The sequence below is a fragment of the Erythrolamprus reginae genome, chromosome 2 (assembly GCF_031021105.1).
Source record: "Erythrolamprus reginae isolate rEryReg1 chromosome 2, rEryReg1.hap1, whole genome shotgun sequence".
Taxonomy (NCBI): Eukaryota; Metazoa; Chordata; class Lepidosauria; order Squamata; family Dipsadidae; genus Erythrolamprus; species Erythrolamprus reginae.
In genome coordinates this window covers 153692338-153719114 of record NC_091951.1, presented here as the reverse complement: position 1 = coordinate 153719114, position 26777 = coordinate 153692338, and the positions used below count along the sequence as shown (strand labels likewise).

General features: G+C 38.5%; 1 protein-coding gene and 1 long non-coding RNA gene across 3 annotated transcripts; one reads left to right on the top strand and one right to left on the bottom strand.

Annotated features, from left to right (window-relative positions):
- Positions 1 to 1555: 1555 nt before the first annotated feature.
- Positions 1556 to 17170, bottom strand: RSAD1 (radical S-adenosyl methionine domain containing 1). Of its 2 annotated transcripts, none has more exons than XM_070739990.1 (9): positions 16993 to 17170; positions 10283 to 10416; positions 7964 to 8168; positions 6476 to 6841; positions 5456 to 5519; positions 5063 to 5210; positions 3787 to 3841; positions 2195 to 2298; positions 1556 to 1791 (listed from the first exon to the last, which is right to left on the bottom strand). In XM_070739990.1, the coding sequence occupies exons 1-9, from the start codon at positions 17122 to 17124 to the stop codon at positions 1677 to 1679; spliced, it is 1323 nt and encodes a 440-aa protein (XP_070596091.1). In that variant the 5' UTR covers positions 17125 to 17170; the 3' UTR covers positions 1556 to 1676. The 2 variants fall into 2 exon arrangements, with proteins under 2 accessions (XP_070596091.1, XP_070596092.1); XM_070739991.1 differs by lacking the exon at positions 16993 to 17170 and adding an exon at positions 11888 to 11992.
- A 2774-nt stretch (positions 17171 to 19944) lies between these two features.
- On the top strand, positions 19945 to 25779 carry LOC139161196 (uncharacterized). The gene is made up of 4 exons (XR_011558080.1): positions 19945 to 20109; positions 22471 to 22644; positions 24417 to 24687; positions 24826 to 25779. It is a non-coding gene; the product is annotated as an uncharacterized lncRNA (long non-coding RNA).
- The last annotated feature ends 998 nt before the right edge of the window (positions 25780 to 26777 follow it).

The window sequence follows — 26777 nt, the reverse complement described above, 5'->3', positions numbered from 1 at the left end:
TACATGAGATGGGTACTAATAAGAGGGAAACATTAGGACCGGGATGGTAGGCACGCTGGTGCACTTATGCATGCCCCTTACTGACCTCTTAGTAATCGGGTGAGGTCAACAGTGGATAGTCTAAGAGTAAAGTTTTGGAGGTTGGTGACGAAACTACAGAGTCAAGCAGTGAGTTCCAGGCATTAACTACTCAGTTGCTGAAGTCGTATTTTTTACAGTCAAGTTTGGAATGGTTTGTATGTGTTGTATGCTCATGTATTGTGGTGTTGGGAGATGAAGTAATCGTTGACAGGAAAGACGTTATAGCAGATGATTTTATGAGCTATGCTTAGATCATGTCGAAGGTGACATTGAAGGCGATACTTTCTAAACCTAGGATTTCAAGTGTAGTTGTGTAAAATATTATGTTGCGAGTAGAGAAGTGGAGGGATCTTCTTGTAAAGTCTCTCTAGACACTTTCCAATGTATTTATGTCTGAAATGCAGTGTGGGTTCCAGACAGATAAGCTGTATTCAAGGATTGGTCTGGCAAAAGTTTTGTATGCTCTGGTTAGTAGTGTGATATTACCAGAGAAGAAGCTACATAAGATGAGGTTAACAACTCTTGAAGCCTTTTTGGCAATGTTGTTGTAGTGGGCTTTGGCACTTAGGTCCTTTAATACGAGTATTCCAAGGTCTTTTACAGAGTGGGGGTTGTTTGCAAGGTCTTGTCTATTCAGCTTGTATTTGGTGTCCCGATTCCTTTTTTCAATGTGTAGGACAGAGTATTTGTTGATTGAGATTTGGAGTTGAATTGAATTGAATTTATTAGATTTGTATGCCGCCCTCTCCGAAGATATGTTTGAGCATTCTGACACAAAGTCAAGATCTTTTTGGAGAGTAGCAGTGTTACTGGTGGCATTGAAGAGTCTTACAACTTTGGCAAAGAGAACGGAGTTGCTTGTAATATGATCACAACGGTCATTTATATAGAGTATTGGTCCTAGTACGCTTCCTTGGGATACACTGCTGTTAACAGGATTAGATAGGGCACTCCCTATTTTGACCACTAGTTGTCTGTTTGATAGGAACACAGTTATCCAGTGATGTAGGCATCCAGAGATGCTATAGTCAAAATGCTTTATGAAATATATATTTAAATTGCATCCATTGATTTGCCCTGATCGAGATGTGTATTCCATATGTTTTTGCAATTTAGGAGTTGCAGGTTACAGGATATTTTTTTCCTGAAACCAAATTGTTTGTTAGAGAGTGGGTTGTTAATTTTTAGGTGGAGGGTAATGGATTGGTTTATAATTATATTATCACCATTTTTAAGGTGATTCATGCAACACTGTAGATTGAGGCTGAAGTCTATCGTGCTGTGGTCACTGTTGGAAAAGGGTTCTTTTATTTGTAGTCCATAAATTGTGCTTTTGCTGTCGCAGAATATGAGGTCTAGGCAGATGTTGATTCTAATGTTGTTCGTTACTAGTTGGTTGAGTCCATGATTGGTAACAGCGTTATATAGGGTTGTATTGTTGGGTTCAGTTGTGAATTCATTTAGGGTCCAGATATTTACTTTATTTATTTATTTAATTGGATTTCTAGGCTGCCCTTTTCCTGAGGACTCAGGGCGACCTACATAATAAAACCAATACATTACAAAATATTTATCAAAAAAATTACAAAAAAAAGTTAATATGTGGTAGATTGCGGTCTCCAATCCATCCATGCTTGTTGGAGCTGCTTCAGGAGTATCAGCAGGAGAGAATCAAGCACCGCCAAGCCCTTCCAAGAACACCTAAGTCCCCTACAAAAAGAAATAATTGTCACTAAAAATGACATTGCTGAATCCTCCTCCAGATATACCAGTATCCTCTTGCTAACACACATGAATCTTCAGTGTCCTTACCACTGGTAAGTTCTTACCAATGCGGTTGGGCGCTGTAGGAGCCAGGCGATTATGTAATTTTTCACTATTTTTTCTTGGTTTAGATGGCTTCTCCACATCGAAAAAAGCCCTTCCACCTGCCCTTGTATTAATGCTGACCTTTATTTTTCATCCCAAGCACAGCTGAGAAGTTCCTCAGCTATGTTTCGGGTCGTAAGGTCGTTCTGAGCATGTGCAGAAATGAAATTGTGTGGTGGGATATGTGTATGTGCGCAGATGCACACCAGTAGCAAAATGCAATTGGAAACACCCATCCCCTTACCTGTCATCCAGAATAAGCAACCCATGCTCTGCCAGCTCTTGGACTTCTTCTGCTTCACCAAACACATCCCACAGACTAAGATAGGGGGCAAACTGCAACCAGTGCTATAAAGAGAAAACCTACCCTTAAAACTGATTGTTTTCTTTTTTTCTTTTTCAGTTTAAGAACTGATTTGAGGGCTAATCTAGAAAAAACACAAATGATGCTAGGAGAAGTTTCATAAAATATCACCCTGATAAATTTCTCAGAATAATCTTCACCTCTTTCGAAAATAAAGGTATATTGATCACAAATTTAACTATTCTCAAATTTAGAATAGGCATGGGGGATTTGAGACATCTTTCCCCCAGGCTTATTATAATTTATGTTTGGTATGTATGTGCTGTTTGGTTTTTAATTATGATAGGGTTTTTAGTTTTTTAATATTAGATTTGTGCCATTATAATATTGATTTTATCATTGTTGTGAGCCGCCCTGAGTCTTCGGAGAGGGGCGGCATACAAATCTAATAAATTATTATTATTATTATTATTATTATTATTATTATTATTATTAAATCTCAAATTTAACTATGATTGACTTAAGTCAATCATCACTTTTGGTCCCATCACCACAATTTGGATTGCTGTCTATATAAAACCTTCATATTTTGCTATAGATGTAGTCCTCGTCTTAAGACCACAATTGAGCCCCAAATTTTGGTTGCTAAGCAAGGCAGTTGTTCAGTTTTAACCACAGCCTTGCTTGCCACATTCATTAATCACTGCAATTGTTGTTAGGTGAATCTGGCTCCTCCATTGATTTTACTTGTCAGAAGGCCACAAAAGCTGATCACATGACTCCGGGACACCATCATAAATATATGCCAGTTACCATGCATTCAAATTTGGATCACATGACCACGGGGATGCCTCAATGGTCCTGAAGTATGAAAAATGATCATAAGTCACTTTTCAGTTCCGTTATAACTTTAAACAGTCACTAAACAAATGGTTTTCAGTTGAAAGTTTCGTGTAATTTTTGCAAGATAGGCTTAGCAGAACATCACTTGAAATACTGCAAATGCTTGAAATGATCTTTTTTTAAAATAACAGCCTTAAGTCAATCCTCACTTTTGGTCCCATCTTTCATAAATCATTGAAAAATTCCTATTTTACAAAAATAAACTAGCATTAAAAAAATTGAGCAGATATATAGGTCTTAAAATCCAATTTCAATGTTTACTGGAAATCTCAGGAAGATCTCTTCCATTCTCTGTGCATTTAGTAATCACAGGTCATGTTTCTAAAACAAGGATTGAGAACTAGTTTTGCTATATATTCCTCTGCTATTTCTAGCATTAATTACAAGCAGTCCTTGAGTTATGATAGCAATTGGAACTGGAATTACCATTACTAAGCACAATCACAAAGCACAACATTAATTAAATAAACAGGCATACAATAGAGATAAATGAACAATTTCTGCAAAATCATTCCATCCAAGCACTCTGGAATTATGGCAATAAATGTTTCAAACATTTCAAATGCAATAAATGTTTCAAACATTTCAAATGCAAACTTATTTCAAACACAGAAATATGAGATCTATACCTGATGTGTGATTCCTATATCCATACGGAGTCCCAGCATCAAAACCTCCTCCAGTCTACAAAAGGAACAGATGGAAGATCCCAAATTTTGAAGCAACATAGCCATTAGAATTTTGATAAACAAATATTTGTGCCAACAACAGCGGGGAAAGGAAACTAGTCAATGATTTTAACATATTAACCAGGGTAGCACTTGTATTCATACATTATCTACTTTCAAAAAATGTATGTGTGTGTGTATGTTTACAACAATTCTTTTTAATTGTCTCTAAATTAGAGATTAAGTAGGTGTGGCATGTCTCATTAGGTGCAATCTAGTAGCAATCATATTTTTATTAAACTTTTCAGGGAAGTGTTCTTTCTACAGCATTTCTTCACAAGATTTCACTAATATAATCAGAGTTGTAAAGTAAAAAGCCATGCAAAAAGTAGATCAGAGAAAGTTACATTTTACATAGCTCCAAAAAGCAGACTAAGATTTATAATTTAGCACTTTGGATTTATGAAAACTGTAAGTTAATTATATAATAGGTTCCAGATTCAGTAACAATAGCACTTAGGCTTATATACTGCTCCATAGTGCATCACAGCACTCTTTGAGTGGTTTACTTGCCCCCAATAATCTGGCTCCTCATTTTACTGACCTCGGAAGGACGGAAGGCTGAGTCAACCTTGAACCCAACAGGATCAAATTCCTGGCCATGCGGAGAGTTAGCTCGCAATACTGCATTTTAACCACTGCACCAATATTATGAATGCAATGTAGGATATACAGTATTCCCTCAATTTTCGCGGGTTCGAACTTCGCGAAAAGTCTATACCGCGGTTTTTCAAAAATATTAATTAAAAAATACTTCGCGGGTTTTTTTCCTATACCACGGTTTTTCCCCGCCCAATGACATCATATGTCATCACCAAACTTTTGTCTGCCTTTAATAAATATTTTTTTAATAAACTTTAATAAATAAACATGGTGAGTAATAATCTAAATGGTTGCTAAGGGAATGGGAAATTGTAATTTAGGGGTTTAAAGTGTTAAGGGAAGGCTTGTGATACTGTTCCTAGCCAAAAATAGTGTATTTACTTCCGCATCTCTACTTCACGGAAATTCGACCTTCACGGGCGGTCTCGGAACGCATCCCCCCGCGAAACTCGAGGGAACACTGTATAATGGTAGCTCATGTGCTTATTAATAAGGCTGAGTTTTCAGGAATACCACATATGTTTAAAGAAAGGAAATGATAAGGATGAGCCTCTCTGCATTTCTTCTTACATACATATCCAATTCCCTGAGTGGAGTCCGTTTCCGAGTCCCATGCCCAAAGGCCAATACTTCTTTCATCCATACATCTGGTTCCAAAGTCTGTATTCTTGCCTCTCGATGGTTCTTACCATCTCCCCGTACTACAAATCGTCCATGGGCTCCTGAGAAAGAAGGAGATTGTTCTGACCAACCTACGGTGCTATTTAGTGTTTATGAAAAGGAATCATTAGGCAGCTACTTAGCAGCATCATTTTTAACTGAGGAGTGCTTACTTTCCAATTTCCCCTTATTTATTAAAACAAAAATAACAAGTCATAGTTGAAATGGTACTTCAGTACTTTGTACTGGAACCAACTCAAGAAGAGAGCTGCAGTGCTTGGCCCATCATCTCCCCAAATAGATTTACCTGGTCCAATGCCAATATATTGGCTCCCTTGCCAATAGGAGAGGTTGTGAGTACTAAATGCCCCCTGTATAAACAAACAAACAAACAAAAATGTTATAGAAGTCTGCACACAATTGTTACATTATATTAGAGAACAACCTTTAAGGAATGGCTTTTTAAAAACCCTATAGCACCTTATTGATCTTAACAGTCATTTAGGAGATTTTTCTTGCTTGGAATAAAAAGGGGGAAGGCCAGGGGGAAGGAAGGAAAGTTTTCTCAGAAGCCTCCACCGTAATTTAATGCAGAATAGAATACAGAATACATAATTTTTATTTAAGCATGGCCCTTTTTTTGTTTCTAGTAGCAGCTTTTTCACCATTCTCTCTGCCTTAAGCAGAGTAAGACTTGGATCTTATTCTGTTGGACAGGTAATACTATGGCATTGTGAAAAGTTCTTAAAATCATATTCCTTTCCACTTGGCAGAAGGAACACATCTGTATTATCTTTCACGAATCCCAGCAACCAGTTAGGTCCCACAGAGTTGGCCTTTTCCGGGTCCCGTCGACTAAACAATGTCGTTTGGCGGGACCCAGGGGAAGAGCCTTCTCTGTGGCAGCCCCAACCCTCTGGAACCAACTCCCCCCAGATATCAGAGTTGCCCCCACCCTCCTTGCCTTTCATAAGCTCCTTAAAACCCACCTCTGTCATCAGGCATGGGGGAATTGAGATATTCCCTTCCCCCTAGGCTTATAAAATTTATGCATGGTATGTCTGTATGTATGATTGGTTTCTTAAATTGGGGTTTTTTACATTACTTTTAATATTAGATTTGTTCATATTGTCTTTTTACTGTTGTTAGCCGCCCCGAGTCTACGGAGAGGGGCGGCACACAAATCTAATAAATAAATAAATAAATACAACAAGAGAGTAGGGGGAGGGGGAATCTTTTTTCATTATCAGAACCATTTGAATTTCTTTGGCCTACTTCCTTTTACTGAGTTGTATGGCACAAGGTTTAATTAAAGGAAAAGACTTACATTCTTTGAAAAATTGGATACTTCATACTGGTGAAAACCTGAATTTTGTAGAACATGTCGTGCACACTCATACATCTCTGATACTATATCCACATTGGTTGTGGGCAGAAAGCCCTGATGGACCTGCTTGAAGAGAGATGTGCCTCTTTCTAGAGTCAACTGGTAAAGGGATATATGGTCATCGCATACTGCAAGCGCTTTCTCCAAACCCTGGATCCAGGAAGCAACAGTCTGTCCCGGGAGACCAAATATTAAGTCAATAGATGTGCGCCCTGGAAAGAGTTTCTTGGCTTCTTCTAAAGTTCCGAAAGCATCACAAGCTGTGTGGTTCCTTCCAAGAAGTTTGAGTTCTGCATTGTCAAACGACTGCACAGAAGGAAATAAAAATCATGAATACGCTTGACTCTTTACAACTGAAGTAAAAGGGAAAAAGTATGTTGCGAGAGAATTATGATTACGGTGAGTGAGAAAAAAAAAGAAATAAACTCTTGTAAAAAGCATACATAATATGTGGTTCCCTTTTGTTGTTATGCAAAGCACAAGAGGGACTAGAAATAGGAAGGCAAAGAAATCGAAGGTATAAAAAAAGAAAAATAATCTGATTTACATCAGCCCCATGCACGTTCAAAAAGTAAATCATCTGTTCCGAGGCTGTTGTGACTGTGAACAGAATGGCCATTAAACAACAGGTCATAAATCGAGGACTGTAATCTAGAAATTACCTTGCAAGCCCAAAGACTACGTACTATCAATGTCCCACTACTAACTCAGTGGTACACACAGTGTACTGACAGATGCTCAAAATGCAAATATCTGCATATAATGCATATATATATGATACATATAATGTATAAATCTTTGTAAGTAGCAAGTAAAAAAAAGATGTGTGTGTTGAGGATTATAAAGAATAAATTGTTAACCAAGTTACACTTTACATAGAAAAGAGTAACCTATTAATATGCTGACCAGAAGAGCAATAGAATAATATACCTAAATCTTTCTTCCATACTGCTATTCCAGCAAAAACACTCAATCAAGCCACTGTTTATTATGCTTCGTGTCAAATTTACAAAACAATTCTACATACCGGTACTTTAATTATAAAAACTCATTAAAACTAGGAAGCAATTTCCCATAGGTCAGACTTGCCCTACTCTTGGGTTTAACCCCTACAGCATATCAATTGGCTTTTTTGAGTTTATAACTCTGAAGTAGTTGTCAGTTCTTACTTTCTGCTTATCACATTGTAGTCTAAAAACACATAAGGGTTGGAGAGAGGGAGAGAGGAAGGAAAGAAGAAAGTGATCAGTGTAGCAGAAAAACATGGTACTGTGTATTTCTGTATATTACGGTCCCTTTCTGCAATCCCATGTAACTAAATTTGCTTAACGTTAGTCCAGATTAAGTATGTTTTTAACTTTATTATTCTAGTATTGTAAGTGGATGATGGCTAATACAGTCCTTAAAGCAATGTTCCTGACCTCTCACCTGAATACCAATGGAGAGGCGGTTCACACCAGCTTTCTGGAACTCGGATAGGCGGAGGGCATCTGCTGAAGCGGGGTTTGCTTCCAAAGTAACTTCAATGCCTTCTGCTAAATGTGCGCATTGGGAGACAGTGTCCAGGATACCACTGATGGTGAGAGGGCTAGCTAAGCTTGGTGTTCCCCCACCAAAAAATACTGAAGTGATTCTAGAGCCAAAAAAGAAGAGAAGATTATTTGAACTAATGGTCCTCTCCCTATTTTCTCAGCCTCTCATGAGAGGAAGTGGTAGAAATTATTCTGTCCTCTAATATTCTGTGTATATTTTGTATAGGTGTATGGAAAAACACTCTTAACTATTTCAAAGACAAATGCTAATCTTAAATTTTAAAATGGGATGTTCTGATTATTTTGGAAGTCTTTGAAACTGAGCCATCGTTTTGAATGTGAAATTCTGTTTCAAGTTCAGAAACAAGGGGTTTCTTTGGATTCATCTCAATGTGAAACAAATCCAAATAAGCACAGGTTAGCATTATTAAGGCTGTGTCCTCAGTTTGACAATAGCAAAGAAATAGTATACAAGGATCAAATAAACCTCTTAGGCATTTGTTTAAAGATGTAAGAAGTCTATTATCAGCATTTTAAGGATCTAATAATGCTAAGAAAAATAACTTGATTGCTACTGAAGACTGTTAAGACATTTTGTGAATAACATTCCTTAAATTTGTTGTGATTTGTATTCTTTGGTTATAGCAGATGCTAATAATCTACTTGTAATATTTGTGCGTCCTTGGCACAATTTTATCATAGTTCCAGCCTTTCCTTGAAGTCGGTTTCAGGAAGTGAAGATAGGATAAAGAAATGTGTTTAGCCCAGTGGACACTGGGCTGCATGAATAAATATCAAAATTGTAGGGAGAGAAAGGATGTTTGGGCTCCATTGTCATCAGCAAGTAAATAAGATTATTTCTCTTTTTCCTCTATCAATAACTTATTGTTATTGGGAACTTATCAATATCCTGAATAGATGTCAGGTGGCAATAATCATCTGGATGAAGACAAATACATTTAAACTCAATCCAAACAAAACAGATGTGCTTTTGAACAGATGGATTTGGGAATAGAATTTCAATTACCTTCAATGGGGAAGAACTCTCACTGAATAATCAAGGTAAATCAATCTGGGCTACTTCTGGATTTAGCTTTGTATCAGGAAGATGACATGTGGCTTTGGTCATATTAACTCTATTTGAATTCCAGATGAGATCAAACATGGCTGATACATACTTTACTTAATATCTACACTGGATTACTGTAATACTCTCGAAACCTGATTAATGTAGATTTTAAATATCATTATGTTAAGAATGGCATATTGAGAATGAGGAATAAATATAAGTACCAGGCTGTTTCGGCCGACCAGGAAGGACGTCTTCGTGATGTCAAAGCTCCGCCCATGTAATTCTCTATTGGGATTCCCCACCTCCGTTTGAGCCTCCAGATTGGCCGAAAATGCCACTGCTGATCGCAAAAACGGCGCTCCGCCCGGCACCAGCGCCCGGCTGTAACCTTCTGAAACAGCCGGGCGCTTCTCTGCAGCCTCCGGAACCCGAACCTGAACCCAAACCTTTGCCGAACCTTCGGGTTCGGTGTTGGGGAGAATGCCAAGAAGCCCCCGGCTGTTTCAAAAGGTGACAGCCGGGCGGCGGCGCTTCTCGGTGGTTTCCCAAACCCGAACCTGAAAAGTTTGGCAAAAGTTCAGGTTCGGGAGAACGCCGAGAAGCCCCCCGGCTGTTTCAAAAGATGACAGCCGGGCGGCGGCACCCAGCGGAGCACCATTTTGCAACTTTTTTCCCCCTTGCACGCATTAATTGCTTTTACATTGTTTCCTATGGGAAACATTGTTTCATCTTACGAACTTTTCACCTTACGAACCTCCTCCCGGAACCAATTAAGTTCGTAAGACGAGGCATTACTGTACTTTAAACCCTTTTCCATAATAAATGCCCTTTAAAATAAAAGGAAAAAAAAGAGAACCTTAAGCGGAAAGAAAAGGAGCAAATATGTTTAATTGTTTTTAGATGTTATTTTTGAGTTGTTTTTAATTGTTGGTTTCATTGTCATATTTGTGAGATATGTGGTTATATAAATTTGATAAGTAAATAACTAAGTCTTCTTGGTGCTACATTTAAGAATTTTGGGGAATTGCAGCGTGTTTACAGATGAATGATGCAGATAGGGGGGTGGGGTTTCATTTAATTAAAAATCTAAAAGATAGATTTGGAGACTTCCAAATCCTTTTTAGTCCTTGTTGTATCATTTACCTCTGAACTTTGCTTAGCTGGATCAAAGTCTTCGCCTCTTGAATGAGGCAGTTCTTCATTCTAAGCTCATCCAAATTTCGGGGAATATATTTGTTGAAGTTGCAGTAACTGCAGCGTTTCTCACAATAAGGCCACTAAGGAACCAAAATGACAAAAGGGATTTTATTCAAACATTTTTAGAGGAGCCTTCTTATATCCTTAGCCAACAGTATTATGCGGTCATTAGTTACCGTCAAGAAAGATCCACACAAAAAGAAATTATTTAAAGCGACCCTGATATGTGAAGATTTAAATCGCTTTCTCTTCCCTTCATGATTGGATACTGCGTTCTTGTCAAACAGACACCAAATAGTTAAAATAGGGAATGCCCTATCAAACCCTGGACCTGTCAACAGCGGTGTCCCTCAAGGCAGCGTTCTAGGACCAACACTATTCATTCTTTACATAAATGACCTTTGTGATCATATTATAAGCAACTGTGTTCTCTTTGCTGAAGATGTTAAACTATTTAACCCCACTGACAATACTTCTACTCTTCAAAAATACCTCGACCATATATCACAATGATCTGATAACTGGCAACTTCAAATCTCAACCAACAAATGCTGTCTTAACACAATGGCAAAAAGAATCAGAACATAAAATACAAGCTTGGAGGACATGACCTTGTAGATGGCCCTCACTCTATCAAGGACCTTGAAATACTCATATCTAATGACCTAAGTGCCAGAACCCATTGTAACAACATTGCCAAAAAGGCACTAAGAGTTGTTAAACTAATCTTGCGTAGCTTCTTCTCTGGCAATATTTACACTGCTAACCAGAGCATACAAAACATTTGCTACACCAATTCTCTAATACAACTCACCTGTCTGGAACCCATACTACATATCGGATATTAATACAATTGAGAGAGTCCAGAAATATTTTACAAGAAGAGTCCTCCACTCCTCTACTTGCAACAGAATACTGTACCTTATTCCACCAGACTCGACATTTTGAGCTTAGATAGCGACTTCAGCAACAGTGCTCAATGCCTGGAATGCATTACCTGACTCTGTGGCTTCTTCCCCAAACCCCCAAAACTTTAACCTTAGACTGTCTACAGTCGACCTCTCCTGGTTTCTAAGAGGTCTGTAAGGGGCGTGCATAAGCTACCATTGTGTCTACCATCCCTGTCTTACTGTCCTATTGTCCAAATTTACCTCTACTGACTTTGCTTTTGTTTATGTTCATACCAATACCTGCTCCCTTGTACGTTTTGACAAATAAATAAATTAAAAATAAGCAAGACAGCCTGATGCCTAGAATTTTACAACATTGTGATAACAATTCAAAATGCTAACTGTATTATATAAAATCTCAGCTTCACAATAAATTAGTTTCAGTTGATAAATGCCATCCAAGCATTAAAATAGTCTGCCTTTAGCGAGGCTTTCCATCGGAATAGTAATACTCAGTACCATGCTACATCTTCATACCTACTATTTCAATTTTTTAATTTTTTCACTCTTTTATGTTAATATTTCAAAGTTGAACTGGAATATTTTGCATATCCATTACAGTACACACATAGAAAAATGTAGAGACACAGTGGTTCTCAACCTGTGGTCTGTGGACTCCTGGTGGCTGCGATGTCATCACAGGATGCACAAATGTTTGAAGAAAATTTATGATTTAAATCTTGAGTTAAACCTTGGTGGATTGTAGCCAGGGTGCATAGCCATGAAATGTTATTTAAAGGGGGTCTGTGGCGAAGGAAAGGTTAAGAACCAATTTAGAGAGAGAATTCGGTAGAAAAGATTTAACGAGCACCTGAAAAACATCAACAGTAGGCATCTCCCAAATACTGGGCAAGTGTGTGACATAATTTATGTGAGTATGTCTCAGTCATGGAACATTCTTCATGTGTGCCACAAGTTCATAAGCATCTAGTAATGGCTTAATAATTAAATTATATAGACGTCTTGAACACTAGCCAAGCTGTTTCCATCTGCAATATGCTCCTAGATGTTTGACCTAGAATGAAAGAAGTGTGCAGTGTGAGATGGTCTTGAAAAATTTTTAAAGGTGTCAAGGTGTTTTATTGCCTTTTGAAACAGAGCCAGTTAATGTTGGGCTGCAAAAATTTATGGCCTCAGTGCCTGCATGCTCTTTGCCTATTACACTGTTATTATTCCCTTTTGCTTTTCTTCATTGCCACATGGATACACAGAGGACACATTCTTTTAACTCTCCTCACTCGGATGAGTTAGTTGGTGTGTTTCCTAGCATGTTTCCAGCTTCTTTCTGTTATAGTTGCAGCATCCGCTTCGTTCATCATTGCTCAGGTCAGATTTCTGCTTTTAGGAACACTCACATAAAGAAAAAGATTGCCTCAACCTCCAACAATTATCAGAAAGCCAATTCTACGTTTCCGTTCAACTATAGCATGAGCTACTGGAAAAAACTTTCTAACCCTAATCCTAACCCTAAAACCAAACATTGAGAACTGAGCCCAAATTGATCTCCCTAGTATATTATTTGCTTTAAAATGGGGAAAAATAATATGAATCAATCATAGAAAATACTGTACTGTATATCATGTATATCAGTGAAGGACTGCAAAAATTTTTACTACCACACTGGGTGTGGCTTATTTTGTGGGTGTGGCTTGTCAGCCATGTGACCAGGTGGGAGTGGTTTGACAATCATGTGACCAGAGGGGTGGCTTAAAGGTCATGTCACTGGCTTAAAGGTGGCCAACTTGACATCACTCACGCCAAGGGTTTGGGTTAGGATGCCTGGTCTCTCCTTGCCTCAAAGAGATACAATTTGCCTATCTATTTACTATTACTGAACATCCAAAATAAACTATTTAATTCTATGTATATATGCCATATGTGTACATACATATTACATACAGGCACACAAAAATATGCATTATCTACTATATAAACTGTATGTGTATGTATATACATATACATACACACAGCTCTTCTAAAATTATACACATTCAAACTCATTTACTGTGATAGGAAAAACATATCCAGAGCCCAGAAGGGAAAAAAAGAAATAAAGTCAAAATTTTTCTACCGGTTCTACATACCTGACCCTACCCATAGGAGCCCATCACTGGTGTATATTATAATTTGATGCTTAACTAAAAACTCCCCACAGAGGTATAACCTTGATAATAAGAGAAAAGGAAAACAGCCAACTGAAAGATTTGTTCCTAAGAGCTTGAAATAAAATGCTAGATTACAATGCCCTCTAGAGCTTGCTACTGATTTCTTTTCCTCAACACAAAACTTACAACTTGTTATTTTTGAGGAAAACAAAATCTAAGAGGAGTGGGAATATGTTAGCAAAATAGAAACATAGGGGTGTGTTAAAATGTGCTAATTATGGCACCTTTGAAATGGCTGGTTCTCAACAAACTTTATCAAAATCTCTATGGTAACATAACTGATACGTTTCTTTCTATTAAGAGTCTTCGGAGAGGGGCGGCATATAAATCTAATAAATAATAATAATAATAATAATAATAATAATAATTATTATTATTATTATTATTATTATTATTATTATTATTATTATTTTGTGGAATCAAATGCAGGACCCAAAACTTAATGCAGTATTTATTTATTTAATGGTGCACACTGTTTAATAAATAGAGTAATTCCCTCAAGAAAATAATGAGAGGGACTCCTACAGATAAAAAATACATTCATATTTCAGGAAAGGAGAAAATGATACAGTCATGCAAATGCATAGATAATTGATGATGCAATCATATTCATAATTAGCAAATCTAAACTTACTTCCCTACCCTTCTACTGTTACTGTCTTCAAGAGTTGTCTTAATAGAAACATATCAGATGTGTTGCCAATCATTTTCATAAAACTTACTGTCAACCTGACACTTCAATTTCTATTTTGTTAATTCTTTGTTAATTCCTTTACTCCAAGAATTTGTTTTTGTCACTTATATCTCCAGCTCATATAAATTGTATTATGGAATGAAGTAACTTTTTTTTTGATGCAGCCATCTCACTAATACAGCAACTCAGGGAAGCTACATATTAGAGGAATCTACAGAGGAATTATTGAGTCTGTCCTCTGCAGCTCTATAACTGTCTGGTTTGGTTCTGCAATCCAACAAGACCGACACAGACTTCAGAGGATAATCAGAACTGCAGAAACTGCATAAAAAACAATTACTGCCAACCTGCCTTCCATTGAGGACCTGTATATTGCACAAGTCAAAAAGAGGGCAGGGAAAATATTTACTGACCCCTCACATCCTGGACATAAACTGTTTCAACTCCTACCCTCAAAATGATGCTATATAGAGCACTGCACACCAAGACAACTAGACACAAGAACAGTTTTTCCCCCCGAACGCCATCACTCTGCTAAAAAATAATTCCCTCAACACTGTCAGACTTTTTACTAACTCTGCATTTCTATTCTACTAGTTTTTCCTCACCATTCCTATCATCCTTTTCCTCACACTTAGGGCTGCATGACTGTAACTTGTTGCTTGTATCCTAAGATTTTTATTAATATTGTTTCTTCATTGCTTATTTGACCCCTATGACAATCATTAAGTGTTGTACCACATGAATCTTGACAAATGTATCTTTTTCTTTTATGTACACTGAGAGCATATGCACCAAGACAAATTCCTTGTGTGTCCAATCACACTTGGCCAATAAAATTCTATTCTATTCTATTCTATATTAATTCTCATGAAGTTCAATCCATAATTAAATAAATGTGTATTACTGTAACTGACAGTACTTGTTCTTTAAAAGAGTTATCATCGTTATAATGAAAGTGTAACAAACACAACAGATGCAGCTATCTGGACAGCTGAAGACAAATCCCATGGCTTTGGAAGAGAAAATATGGGAATCTGTTGGGAAAATTGTCTTACTTGGAATATAATTAGTTACTGATTACTCTTAATAGAAATGACCTCACTGATCTTAAAAGTTTCTTCATGGAAGTTGAATAGGAGTTGGAGGGGACCTTATCCAATCCCCTGCTCAGGCAGGAACCCCTAATAACATTTCAGACAAATGATTGTCCAATCTCTTCTTGTTGGAGTGCCCATAACTTCACTGAAAGATCTTCATTGGTATCCATTAAGAGGGTCTACATTAGTCAAGAACCTTTTTGAAACCCAGCCTGTTGAGATCTTGAATTTCATTGACAAACGAATTTGTTTGACTAACAAAAGCTTGAAATTCTAGGGAGGCATTACAGCTTTGAGCATACTGTATATCTTTGAAAATATTGCTCATTCTCAAATATACATGATATTGACATAAGCCAACTCCACTATTTTGCAGAATTTTTCAAATGTTAGTCTGCCAAAACTGACAGTGGGTTGCCAGCATCCAGGTTTCTGATTCTCAATTTCCTTATTTGTTTCCTCTTTTACAGTATTTCCTCAATGAGGTTTTGAGTATTTTTTTGTTAAAAATATAGCTGGGTCAGGATGAGTTCTATTTTTGGAATCAACTTTTGTTTGGGAAATTGCAGCATTTCCTTTGTGGTTGATACTCATCTGGAAATTCCTATGTGCTCAATACACATTTAGAAATTACCATGCTCCCATTAATTTGTGCAGTACTAATTAAGAGATTACAAGGCAGGTGTGTGGCAAGTTTCCACTGTGCTCCTAGCCCCATTTTTAACAATGGCAGTTGACCTGCACTAAAATGATTAAAACTTTGACAGCCTTCATGTCTATGGAGATTCTCAATCAATTCAGGTCATGGTTGTCCCAAACGATCTTTTTCAAAAGGCAACTCGACTTGGTTTTTCCTTGAAGAGGTTTCTTCGCTGATGAACTGAAGAAACCTCTTGGATGATCAGCGAAACATCTTCCAGAAAAAAAGAAAGTCCAATTGCCTTCTGAAAAATCACCTTTGGGATTGACAGCCATCAGATTAAAACGCAATTTACAAGATTTGTAACCTCAGTGTGCTTTTTACAATTATGGGTTGCTTTTAAAAAAATATTTTAAGAATATTTTTTTACAAAATTAACTTTTTCGGACCCCTATCGCTGTCTGACACTTAAGCCAAAGGTCTTCAAAGTTGGCAACTTTAAGACTTGTGGACTTCAACTCCCAGAATTCTCCAGCCAGTACAGCTGGCTGGAGAATTCTGGGAGTTAAAGTCCACACGTCTTAAAATTGCCAAGTTTGGGGACCTCTGCTTAAGCGGTCTTCTCAAAACTGCTTCAAGTAACTAAAACATCTGGCTCACAACACCGAGCAAACAAAAACAGGACCGTCACCCCGCCAAAATTCGAGCAACTTTTCCACCCATCGGCAACTAGTGGAACCAACAATGCACGGTTTGTAGAGGCGCATGCCCAGAACAGTCCCAGGTCCTCTAATCCGGGATCTCCAACCTCGGCAAAGTAAAGCCTGGTGGATTTCAACTTCCAGAATTCCTAGCAAAGCTGGCTGGGGAATTCTGGAAATTGAAGTCCGCCAGGCTTAACATTGCCCTGATTGGAGACCCCTTGCTCTAAGCCTCCTCACAACCGAGCAGAAAGCAGCTACCGGAACCACAGCTCACGAGCCCGGCTACAGAGGGTTACGTGCACCGCCGCGCGTATCCCTTGAAACTTCCGCCACCCTCACGCCCAATTGGCGCATGCGCAATGGGTTCGGCCCGCGTTCTCCCGGTTCCTTAAATCTAACTCACGTGGACATAGAGCGAGGCTTGCGCTTCCGGAGGGCGGTTCTGGGAGTGGGTACCGCGGGCCTTTCCCAGCGGTGCAATCTGACGAAGCCTTGCGGGAAACCCTGTCCGCAGTTTCTCTAGCAGCGTCTCCATGAGACTCTCGCCGCTTCCACCTCGGCAGTTGCAGCTGTGTGGCACCGTCAGGGATGGGGGGGGGGGGGATAAGACCCGCCTCTTTGGGGGAGAGGCTTCGGTTCCGTTTGGAGCCCACGCGTGTTTCTTCTGAACTTTTGAGTTCCTAACCAGCTTCTCTTCTAAGCCTACCAGGATAGGTCGCCCTCGATTTATAACAACGGTTCGCTTAGTGACCGTTCAAAGTTACACAGTGACACCGAAAAATGTGACTTTATCAAAGTTTTTATTTTTTCTCTCCACAATTTCCATATATACTTCCAAAAAAAAAAAGAAAATGTGACTTATAAAGTTTTTATTTTTTCTCCATAATTTCCACATATAGTTCAAAAAAAGAGAAAAATGTGACTTATAAAGGTTTTTTTTCTCCACAATTTCCATATATACTTCAAAACAAAGGAAAATAAATGATTTATGCCGGGTTTTCACCCTTAACGACCTGATCATGTGATCAAAATTCAGCTGCTTGGCAGCCTTGCTTTGTTGCCTTTGGCACCTTCTGACAAAGCAAAGTCAATGGAGAAGCCAGATTTGCTTAACCAACTGGGTTACTAATTTGATCAATGTGGCGATTCACCTAACAGTTGTGGCAAAGAAAAGTTGTAAAATGGGGAAAAACTGACAGCATATTTCTCACTTAGCAACATAAATGTTGGGCTCAGTTGTGGTTGTAAGCTGTAGTACCACTTAACCAATAAAGCACTGGGGTGCCAAGTTGATCTATTGGGGAGAGGAAAACCCCTCTAAATTGATAATCTAATTTCTTCATTGACACAAAGGTATTTTTGTTTTTAATTTTCAGAATTTAGGCACCAGAAAATGGGGGTGGGGTGGGGGGAAGGAGATTAAATAACACCCCTGGTCAGTTATTTTCAGCCTGTGTGATTTGCAGACCAGTTTTCTTTGTGAGGTGGAGTTGAAATTCCTTGTGTCAACAGGTGTCTGTCACTGGTACCCATTTGCTTTTCAGATTAGAGGGACCAACTATTGGTTGCTCCTTGGTCACAAAGAACTCAATGAAATAGAAGATAGAAAACAGTAGTACTAGTATAAAAAAAAAGTTTGAAAAACAGCATCCATGGTTTTTATTTCATGCATATGTCAAAGTGGATGAATATAAGGTATGTTTGTGACAGCCTTATTTATTTATTACATTTGTTGGCTGCCCACTCTGATAGTAATGCAGGGGGGTGAAACGCACAGCTTGCAGGCCAGATGTGTCATGTGCTGTCCAAACCCGGTTTAGCAAAGAGGGAAAAATACATCATACGTCATGCAACAATGCAAGTTTGACACCTTTGTAACGCATTGAATTGGATTCAGCTATCTTGATATTAAGAGAGCCCTGTTATTCTCTGGTGGCAAAAAAAATAAAATAAAAATTCTTGTAACACTTTTTTCCACTAACATTTTATTAAAAGCCATCTGTGCATATGATGAAGTGAGCTATAACTGAAAATGTGCCTTTTCATAAAATATTTATTTATTTATTTATTTATTTATTTATTTATTTATTTATTTATTTATTTATTTATTTATTTATTTATTTATTTATTGGATTTGTATGCCGCCCCTGTCCGAGGACTCGGGGCGGCTAACAGCAATAGTAAAACAGCGTACAATAATAATCCAATACTAAAAACGATTAAAAACCCATTAATATAAAAAACCAAACATACATACAGACATACCATGCATAAAATTGTAAAGGCCTAGGGAGAAAGAGTATCTTAATTCCCCCATGCCTGGCGGCAGAGGTGGGTTTTAAGTAGCTTACGAAAGGCAAGGAGGGTGGGGGCAATTCTAATCTCTGGGGGGAGTTGGTTCCAGAGGGCCGGGGCCGCCATAGAGAAGGCTCTTCCCCTGGGTCCCGCCAAGCGGCATTGTTTAGTTGACGGGACCTGGAGAAGACCCACTCTTTGGGACCTAACTGGTTGCTGGGATTCGTGCAGCAGAAGGCATTCCCTGAGATATACAGGTCAGAAACGGTGATACCAGACCAGGGATGGGTTTCTCCCGGTTCGGACCAGATTGATGGAACTGGTAGTGACCCACTGGTGATTTGACGATGGGGTCACGGATCCGGTTCGGTTGATGCCGGACCATGGGCACCACCATCTTTGGGGGTGGGGGTTGGCCAATTTTTCTGGGTTTGGATGACTTCTCCTCTTCCGCTGCTTGAGAAAGAACCCTCCTGCCTGCTCCTGGGTTAATACTGACCTTTATTTCTCTACCCCAAGCACAGGTGATCAGCTCCTCAGCTGTGTTTGGGGCTGAATCCTGCCACTGAGCATGCATGGAAATGAAATTGATGTTTGAGTATAAAGAATTGAGCTCTTGAATCAAGGTTGCAGTTACACCACCTAGGCACTAGATGGCAACTGATAACCTGATACCAGCTGAAGGAAGTAAGGTTGGCTGATAGAACTCTCACTGAATTGTAATATTTACTGTAAGGGTTTTTAAGGTAAAAGGGGAAACAACAGGTAATAGACTAGATAGAAATTGAACTCTGAGAGCAAAAATGCAATAGAGTATGGTGTTACATATTTCAAATATGAGGCTGCATAGTTTAATATGCTTCATTGTAAACCAGACACACAATGGCAATTTACTTTCACACATTATGATCTACAACTTAGTACTGTATATATTGCTCATTTTTCTAAGCACATCACAAGTTCTCAGCTGCTGTGGGGTGTCCCTTTCACATTCATTACACGTAATTTTAAGGTTCTTGTCCTGGCTTAAATATGTTCTGTTTTTACTTATTTATTGCAGGCTAAGTTATAGTAGAGAAGATTATCTTAGTTTCACCTCTGGCAGAAAAGCAATCAACAATCACTCTGTGAGAAACAGGCTCATCAGTCAGAAATGTGAAAAAGTGAAGCAGCAAGCAGTTTATCACATGAAAAATAAGTTCTTGCAAGAGCGGGTTGCTAACAGGTAGGCAGAGAGAGGAATACATTGCTTTAACTTTTCATTCCCTCCACCTGAACCACAAATCCCTTCCTGTAGTCCCCTTTGACAATGACCACAGAGTTGCAATCTTCACAGAATACCTGTTTCTCCATGAATTTATCCATGCTTATATCTGTTTCCCCATCTTTGCACTGTTCCTCTGTTTCCATATTACTTTTTGTCCCTTTTTAAAAATTTCTTAACCTATATTTCTTGTTTCCTTACAATCCTTGCAGCATAAGCATAATAAATTGAGGCAAATGATTAATTGATTTCTTCATTATATTACTGGACTGCGGGGTTAAAACGTAACTAATCTGCTTGACTAAACTGACTCACTTAACAAAATAACAATTTCTTCCTGTTTTCCAGTCTTGAACTTTAATGTCCCAATATCCTACTGACCCATAATTCTTAAAAATTGCTTTCTTTGGAAAAACAACATTATCTCCATCAGTTTCTTACAACTGTTCTTAAAACATAAGGGACAAGTTTAGATGATGCTTCGAGGTGTTTGTCTCACCTCACTGAAGTTGGCGGATTAAGAACAGGAGTTGAGGGGACTGAGTCTCTGAGATGCCTCTGTTTGCAATAACTTTTCTGTGTTTCTTACTTACTGGACTGTATCTGAAGAGGAAGGTAGCATTCGTTGAAAATTGTGCTAAAGATAAGAGGCTTATTTCTACAGTTGTTGGTGAATAATTTGATTTAATAGTTTTGACAGGCTGAAGCTTCAAAGGAAACTAATATGTTGATTTTAAAGTTTGGTCCCTGAACTTAAAAGGGCAAGTAGGAATATATAAACAAATCTACTCCTTTATTGGGCCCAAGGTTTGCCTACAGATGCCTGAAACTGCTTGTCTGATTCCCCATCTCTACATAAAGGGGCCATTGCTACCGGGATAAGAGGAAACAGTATTTCAGAAGTGAAACAGCTACAGTAAGCACAATTTAAGCAGCCTCGGATGTGGGCTGGAAATGGCCCAAAGGGAATGTAAACTTGGTAGAAAAAAGAGATTTCTTTGACATGTTTGTGTCATAGGTACGGGAATTACTTTAAGGAAGAACCACATATCCATGTAATGTTCTAAGGTTAACAAAAGGTTAACAAAGGTCAAGATGATGACCCCTGCCAGGAAATGGAAACCTCACCTTTTTAAAAAAATACAGGCTTTGATTGCAAGGTCATGGCCACCTTGATATCTTTCACACTCTCCTTCCCAGGCCCCTGCAAAGGCCCCCAGCTCTGATGCTCTCTGTAATAGGGCTGGGCAGAGCTTTGGGTTCTATTCCAATTCTACAGCTTTTAAAAACAGCTATTTCTCTTCCTTGGATAGCTCTTCCCAAGAAAGGATGAGGCTGTTTTAAAGCAAGCATGGTTGAGAGATGTTGCGTTAACGTTCCAGAGCTCTTTTCATCTGAAGCACCGCCTTAAGTGCTGAGATGCCAATAGCTTTTTACAGTATTGTAGAATTGAATCTACAGCTCAAAGCTAGAGGGAACTTTCGATGATTTAACATTCCATTCTTTGTTTGTGTGTTTATTAGACTTCTATGTCACCCTTCTCCTCAGACTCAGGGCGGCTCACAACAAGAAAAATACAAAACATCTAGAAATCTAAATCTAAAAAACCCCGTAAAACCCCATTTTTTTAAAACCAATCACTCACATTCACCCAATCATACATATAAATTCATTCATCGGCCAGGGCTAGATGTTAAACGTAGAGACCCCCAAGCCTGCCTTTAAAGAGATGGGTCTTTAAAACCTTACGGAAGGCAGGGAGGGTGGGGGTGGTACGAATCTCTGGAGGGAGTTGATGCCATAGGGCTGGGGCCACCACAGAGAAGGCCTTTCTCCTAGGCCCTGCCTGGCAATATGGCCTAGCTGGAGAAGGCCAACTTTGTGGGATCTGACCAGGTGCTAGGATACCTGAGGCAATCTGGTCCAATGCCATGTAGGGCTTTATAGGTCATAACCAACACTTTGAATTGCGTTCAGAGACCAATTGGCAGCCAATGCAGCTCTCGGAGTGCTGGAGAAACATGGGCGTATCTTGGAAGGCCCATGACTGTTCATGCGGCTGCATTTTTCTTGTAGTCATGAAAGGCCCACAATATTCTCATTCTCAACGGTGCCTTCTTGCGTAACCCTCAAATCGGGAAGAGAAAATATGGCTTGCATGTAAATCACATCCTGCCATAATCACATTGAGAGCAGATGTCATTCCGTTACAGGGAACAGAAAGTGTATATATGACCTTATATGGAATAACTAGAGAAAAATATTTGGGGGGTTTTCAGGATATAAACTTGTCATATATTTGACTTCTGATTTGATATACAGGAGTGATTAATTGCTGACACATATTGGAATCGTGCAGATGTAGGAGTGCCTGGAGATTCCTTTTTTTCTGGACCAGGGTTATAAAAGAGGATGCTGCAACCACAGCAGCAGCGAGTCAGATTATTCTTACACAGTACGTAGCGCATGCAAAGGATTTCCATCCTGTTTCTTCAGGTAAGTTTCAAAATCAATATCAATTTGTAAGGGAAGGAGACTGGTGAAGGCTGCAATGATGTACAAGGGGACATGTGTGATGAATTGGAGCAATACGAGAAGTTTTTCTTGGATGGGAGGAGGGAGTTTAAATTTAAGGGGAAGATTGGATTTAATTTAATATTAAGCCTGCAGTAGTGCAGTGTGAACTATGTAATTTTAGTTCCCATCCTATCTTACAAAATTGTGGAAATCGAAAAAGAGGCATGCTGCTTGACTTCCCATAGGAAAGGTGGCATACTATGTAAAATCGTCAGCATCCTGGTTGTTATTATTTGCCTATCTTAGTCTGCAGCTTGTGATCTGTGCTGAACCTCCAGCTACTTAAGAGAATAGGATCAAAAATTATAAAAATGAGATCAGGCCTGCACAGGAAATGCGAAGACCATTTGTACTCACTTTCAGGCTTAGCTCCTCACATTGCTGTGCAAATGGAGTACTGCAGTTTGAGAAAGTCTGGGATGAACACATTTAAAGTGTAGTGATTAAAAGTAGGTGATATTGTAGTTTTATTTCCTACCAGGCTGGAACCCTTATCAAAACATTAATTTCATTCATGGGAGAAATTATTTTATAATGTTAGGTGGTGATTGTTCTCAAACAATTCTGCAATGTTTGAGAAACCTTGACTTACATTAAGTATCCATATGGAGGGAAAGCGACACAATTGCTAACACTGGAAATTATTAAAACATTATTGTTTATTTAATTTTGGTTATTTATTTATTTATTATTAGTTTGTTTTCCCAAGTATGTATTGGTGGTATACAAAGATAAAATAATATTTGTATACATGATACTAGTAAGAGAGAAACATTAGGACAGGGAACGGAAGGCACTCTGGTGCACATATGCAAACCCCTTACTGACCTCTTAGGAATCGGGAGGTCAAGAGTGGATAGTCTAAAGGTAAAGTTTTGGGGGTTAGGTGACGATACTACAGAGTCTGGTAGTGAGTTCCAGGCATCAACTACTCCATTACTAAAGTCGTATTTCCTGCAGTCGAGTTTAGAGCAGTTTACTTTACGTTTGTATCTGTTGTGTGCTCATGTGTTGTTGTGATTGAAGCTGAAGTAGTTGTTGACAGGAAGGACGTTGTAGCAGATTATTTTATGGGCTATGCTTAGGTTGTGTTTAAGGCTACGTAGTTCTAAGCTTTCTAAACCTAGGATTGTAAGTCTAGATGCGTAAGGTATTCTGTTGCGAGTGGAGGAATGGAGGCTCTTCTCGCAATGTATCTCTGGACGTTTTCTAATGTATTTATGTCCGAAATGCAGTGTGGGTTCCAGAAAGATGAGCTGTATTCAAGGATTGGTCTGGTGAAAGTTTCGTATGCTCTGGTTAGTGTGAGATTACCAGAGCAGAAGCTACATAGGATTAGGTTAACATCTCTCGAAGCCTTTTAGGCGATGTTGTTGCAGTGGGTTTTGGCACTTAGGTTTAGTGTATTCTAAGATTTCTTTTGACTAAGTTATGGAGAAACAGGCAATGGAGCGACAGGCATAAGGAAAGCAGGAGGCTGCTTTCTGTCCCTTCTCCCTGCTCCTCCTCCTTCCTTCATGCCAGCCCCATTTGTCCGTTGCAGCGCAGCTCCCAGCATCTGCTTTGATAGTGGGGTGAGTTAGGGGGAATAATTTGCCTGGCCAAACTAACCCCGCAGTCTCCCCTGCATTGGGCTCAGCTTTGATCGTGCTGCCAAATTCATTTTTCGCCCCTCTCACTTTTGCCCACAGACTGACCAACCCCACAGTACTTCACCTTCCTGCATAAGCTCTTGGGAGCATCAACTCCTTGTCTCTATAGTAAACCCCTTCCTCGTTCCTTGGAAACCTCACCTCCTAAAGGAGACGCATCCAGAAGGCTGGAAGAGCAGCGAAACCAATGTGCAAAGGAAGCACCCTTTTGTCCAAGGCTGGAAATTTAACAATTTATCTGCCCAGGGTCAGTTCCATGTCAAGGAATTTTTTTACTGCTGTAGAATGTACTAAAAAAGCATCATCTCTGGTAAGTAAATATTAAAGAGTTCCAGAAATGTTATATGTTTAATAACAATACTATATTAACGTTCAAAAATGCACTGGTTAAGATACTAAAAAATGTTTTGATATGCTTTCTTCATATACTATCTATTTTGTATTTCAGATACAAAGCGATTCTTCTGAATCTTGCTAGTCAACATTCTGCTCCCATGGGTAGAGACCACTCTCAGCTGAAGGACCAAAGTGTAGACATTACAATGCCACAGGCACACATGCTCCGATTCCCTTCATTTTGCTGGTCTTCTCCAACTGTTCATTGTATACCTGAATACCATCGGTCTGATGGTTCTCCCAAAAATAATTCAGGAAAAAGGAGTGCAAAGCGATTAATTTTGAAATCAACATTTTCCTCTGATGAGCTATTATAGATTTCTTCTCTGAAATGGAATCAGGACGGTCCAAGGAATTTCATTCGATTAAACACAGCAATATTTGTGCAAGGAAGAGAAAGCCCACCACATAAATATTGGATCTCAGTTCCATTAAGAATGTTTACATGTCTAGAATCCAATTCCATTTTAACATGAAGCAGATTTAGACATGCATACCTACACCCATACATACATTATATTTATGCTTGGAATACATTTATATATATCCTATTAATATGTAGATATAAGCAATTTTTTAAAATAAAAGATTTTTATATTAAAGATTTATAATACAAAGCATATGTACAGTATGCTTGGTATACAGGTAATACAAGCATACAAGGTAGCTTAGAAATTCAAATTAAAGATTTATTTCTTTGTTGGAGTATTCTGCTGAATAAGAGAAGAGAAACATTCATTTGGAGTAAGACACAGAAGAAAGTCCATAGCAATCTTATAAACAAAGATTAACAATTCAGCTGACGTGGAGCACTGTAGCTGAAGAAAATGAAAATGTGCTTTTCAATCTCTGCAGTTCAGTGTGTCATGGTTGGGAGATGCTCAATCCTCTCGTAAAATAAAAGAGAACCCTTGCCAAATCAGGTGCACTTTTATTTCTAATATTCCAATTGTAAATTTCTGTAGTATCTGTTTTTTAATTGACAAATAAACAATTGAGAAATCTAGTCTTTGAAAATATTTTGCTTTGCATTTTATTGCTCTAACATGAACTGGGAACAGAAATGACTTCCTCTCCTTAGTAACAGTAAGGGATGAAACAGTTCAATCTCTGCCTCCTTCTGAGCCTGGCATTCTGTCATAGGAAAGTCTCTTGGCTGCATCTATCTATCTATCTATCTATCTATCTATCTATCTATCCATCCATCCATCCATCTATCTATCATCTATCTATCTATCTATCTATCTATCTATCTATCTATCTATCTATCCTCTATCTATCTATCTATCTATCTATCTATCTATCTATCTATCATCTATCTATCTATCATCTATCTATCCTCTATCTATCTATCATCTATCTATCTATCTATCTATCTATCTATCTATCTATCTATCTATCATCTATCTATCTATCCTCTATCTATCTATCATCTATCTATCTATCTATCTATCTATCTATCTATCTATCTATCTATCTATCTATCTATCTATATCAAACGTGAACAAGATAATATGTATGGTAGAATAGAATAGAATTCTTTATTGGCCAAGTGTGATTGGACACACAAGGAATTCGTCTTGGTGTTCTCAGAGTACATAAAGGAAAAAGATACATTTGTCAAGAATCATGAGGTACAACACTTAAGGATTGTCATAGGGGTCAAATAAACAATGAAGAAACAACCAATATTAATAAAAAGCTTAAGGATACAAGCAATAAGTTACAGTCATACAATCCTAAGTGGGAGGAAAAGGATGATAGGAATGATGAGGAAAAACTAGTAGAAATAGACGTGCAGACTTAGTAAAATGTTTGACAGAGTTGAGGGAATTATTTGTTTAGTAGAGTGAAGGCATTTCGGGGGGGGGGACTGTTCTTGTGTTTAGTTGTCCTAGTGTGCAGTGCTCTGTAGCGAGGTTTTGAGGGTAGGAGTTGAAACAATTTGTGTCCAGGATGTGAGGGGTCCGTAAATATTTTCACCACCCTCTTTTTGACTTGTGT

Coding starts and splice junctions, on each gene's coding strand:
- RSAD1 (XM_070739990.1), bottom strand. CDS start 17,124: ATGGAGACGCTGCTAGAGAAACTGCGGACAGGGTTTCCCGCAAGGCTT. Junction 8,169..10,282: donor CAGCTAAGCAAAGTTCAGAG/GTAAATGATACA, acceptor TTTTGGCTCTAG/AATCACTTCAGTATTTTTTG. Junction 1,792..2,194: donor TTGCTTATTCTGGATGACAG/GTAAGGGGATGG, acceptor TTCTTTTTGTAG/GGGACTTAGGTGTTCTTGGA.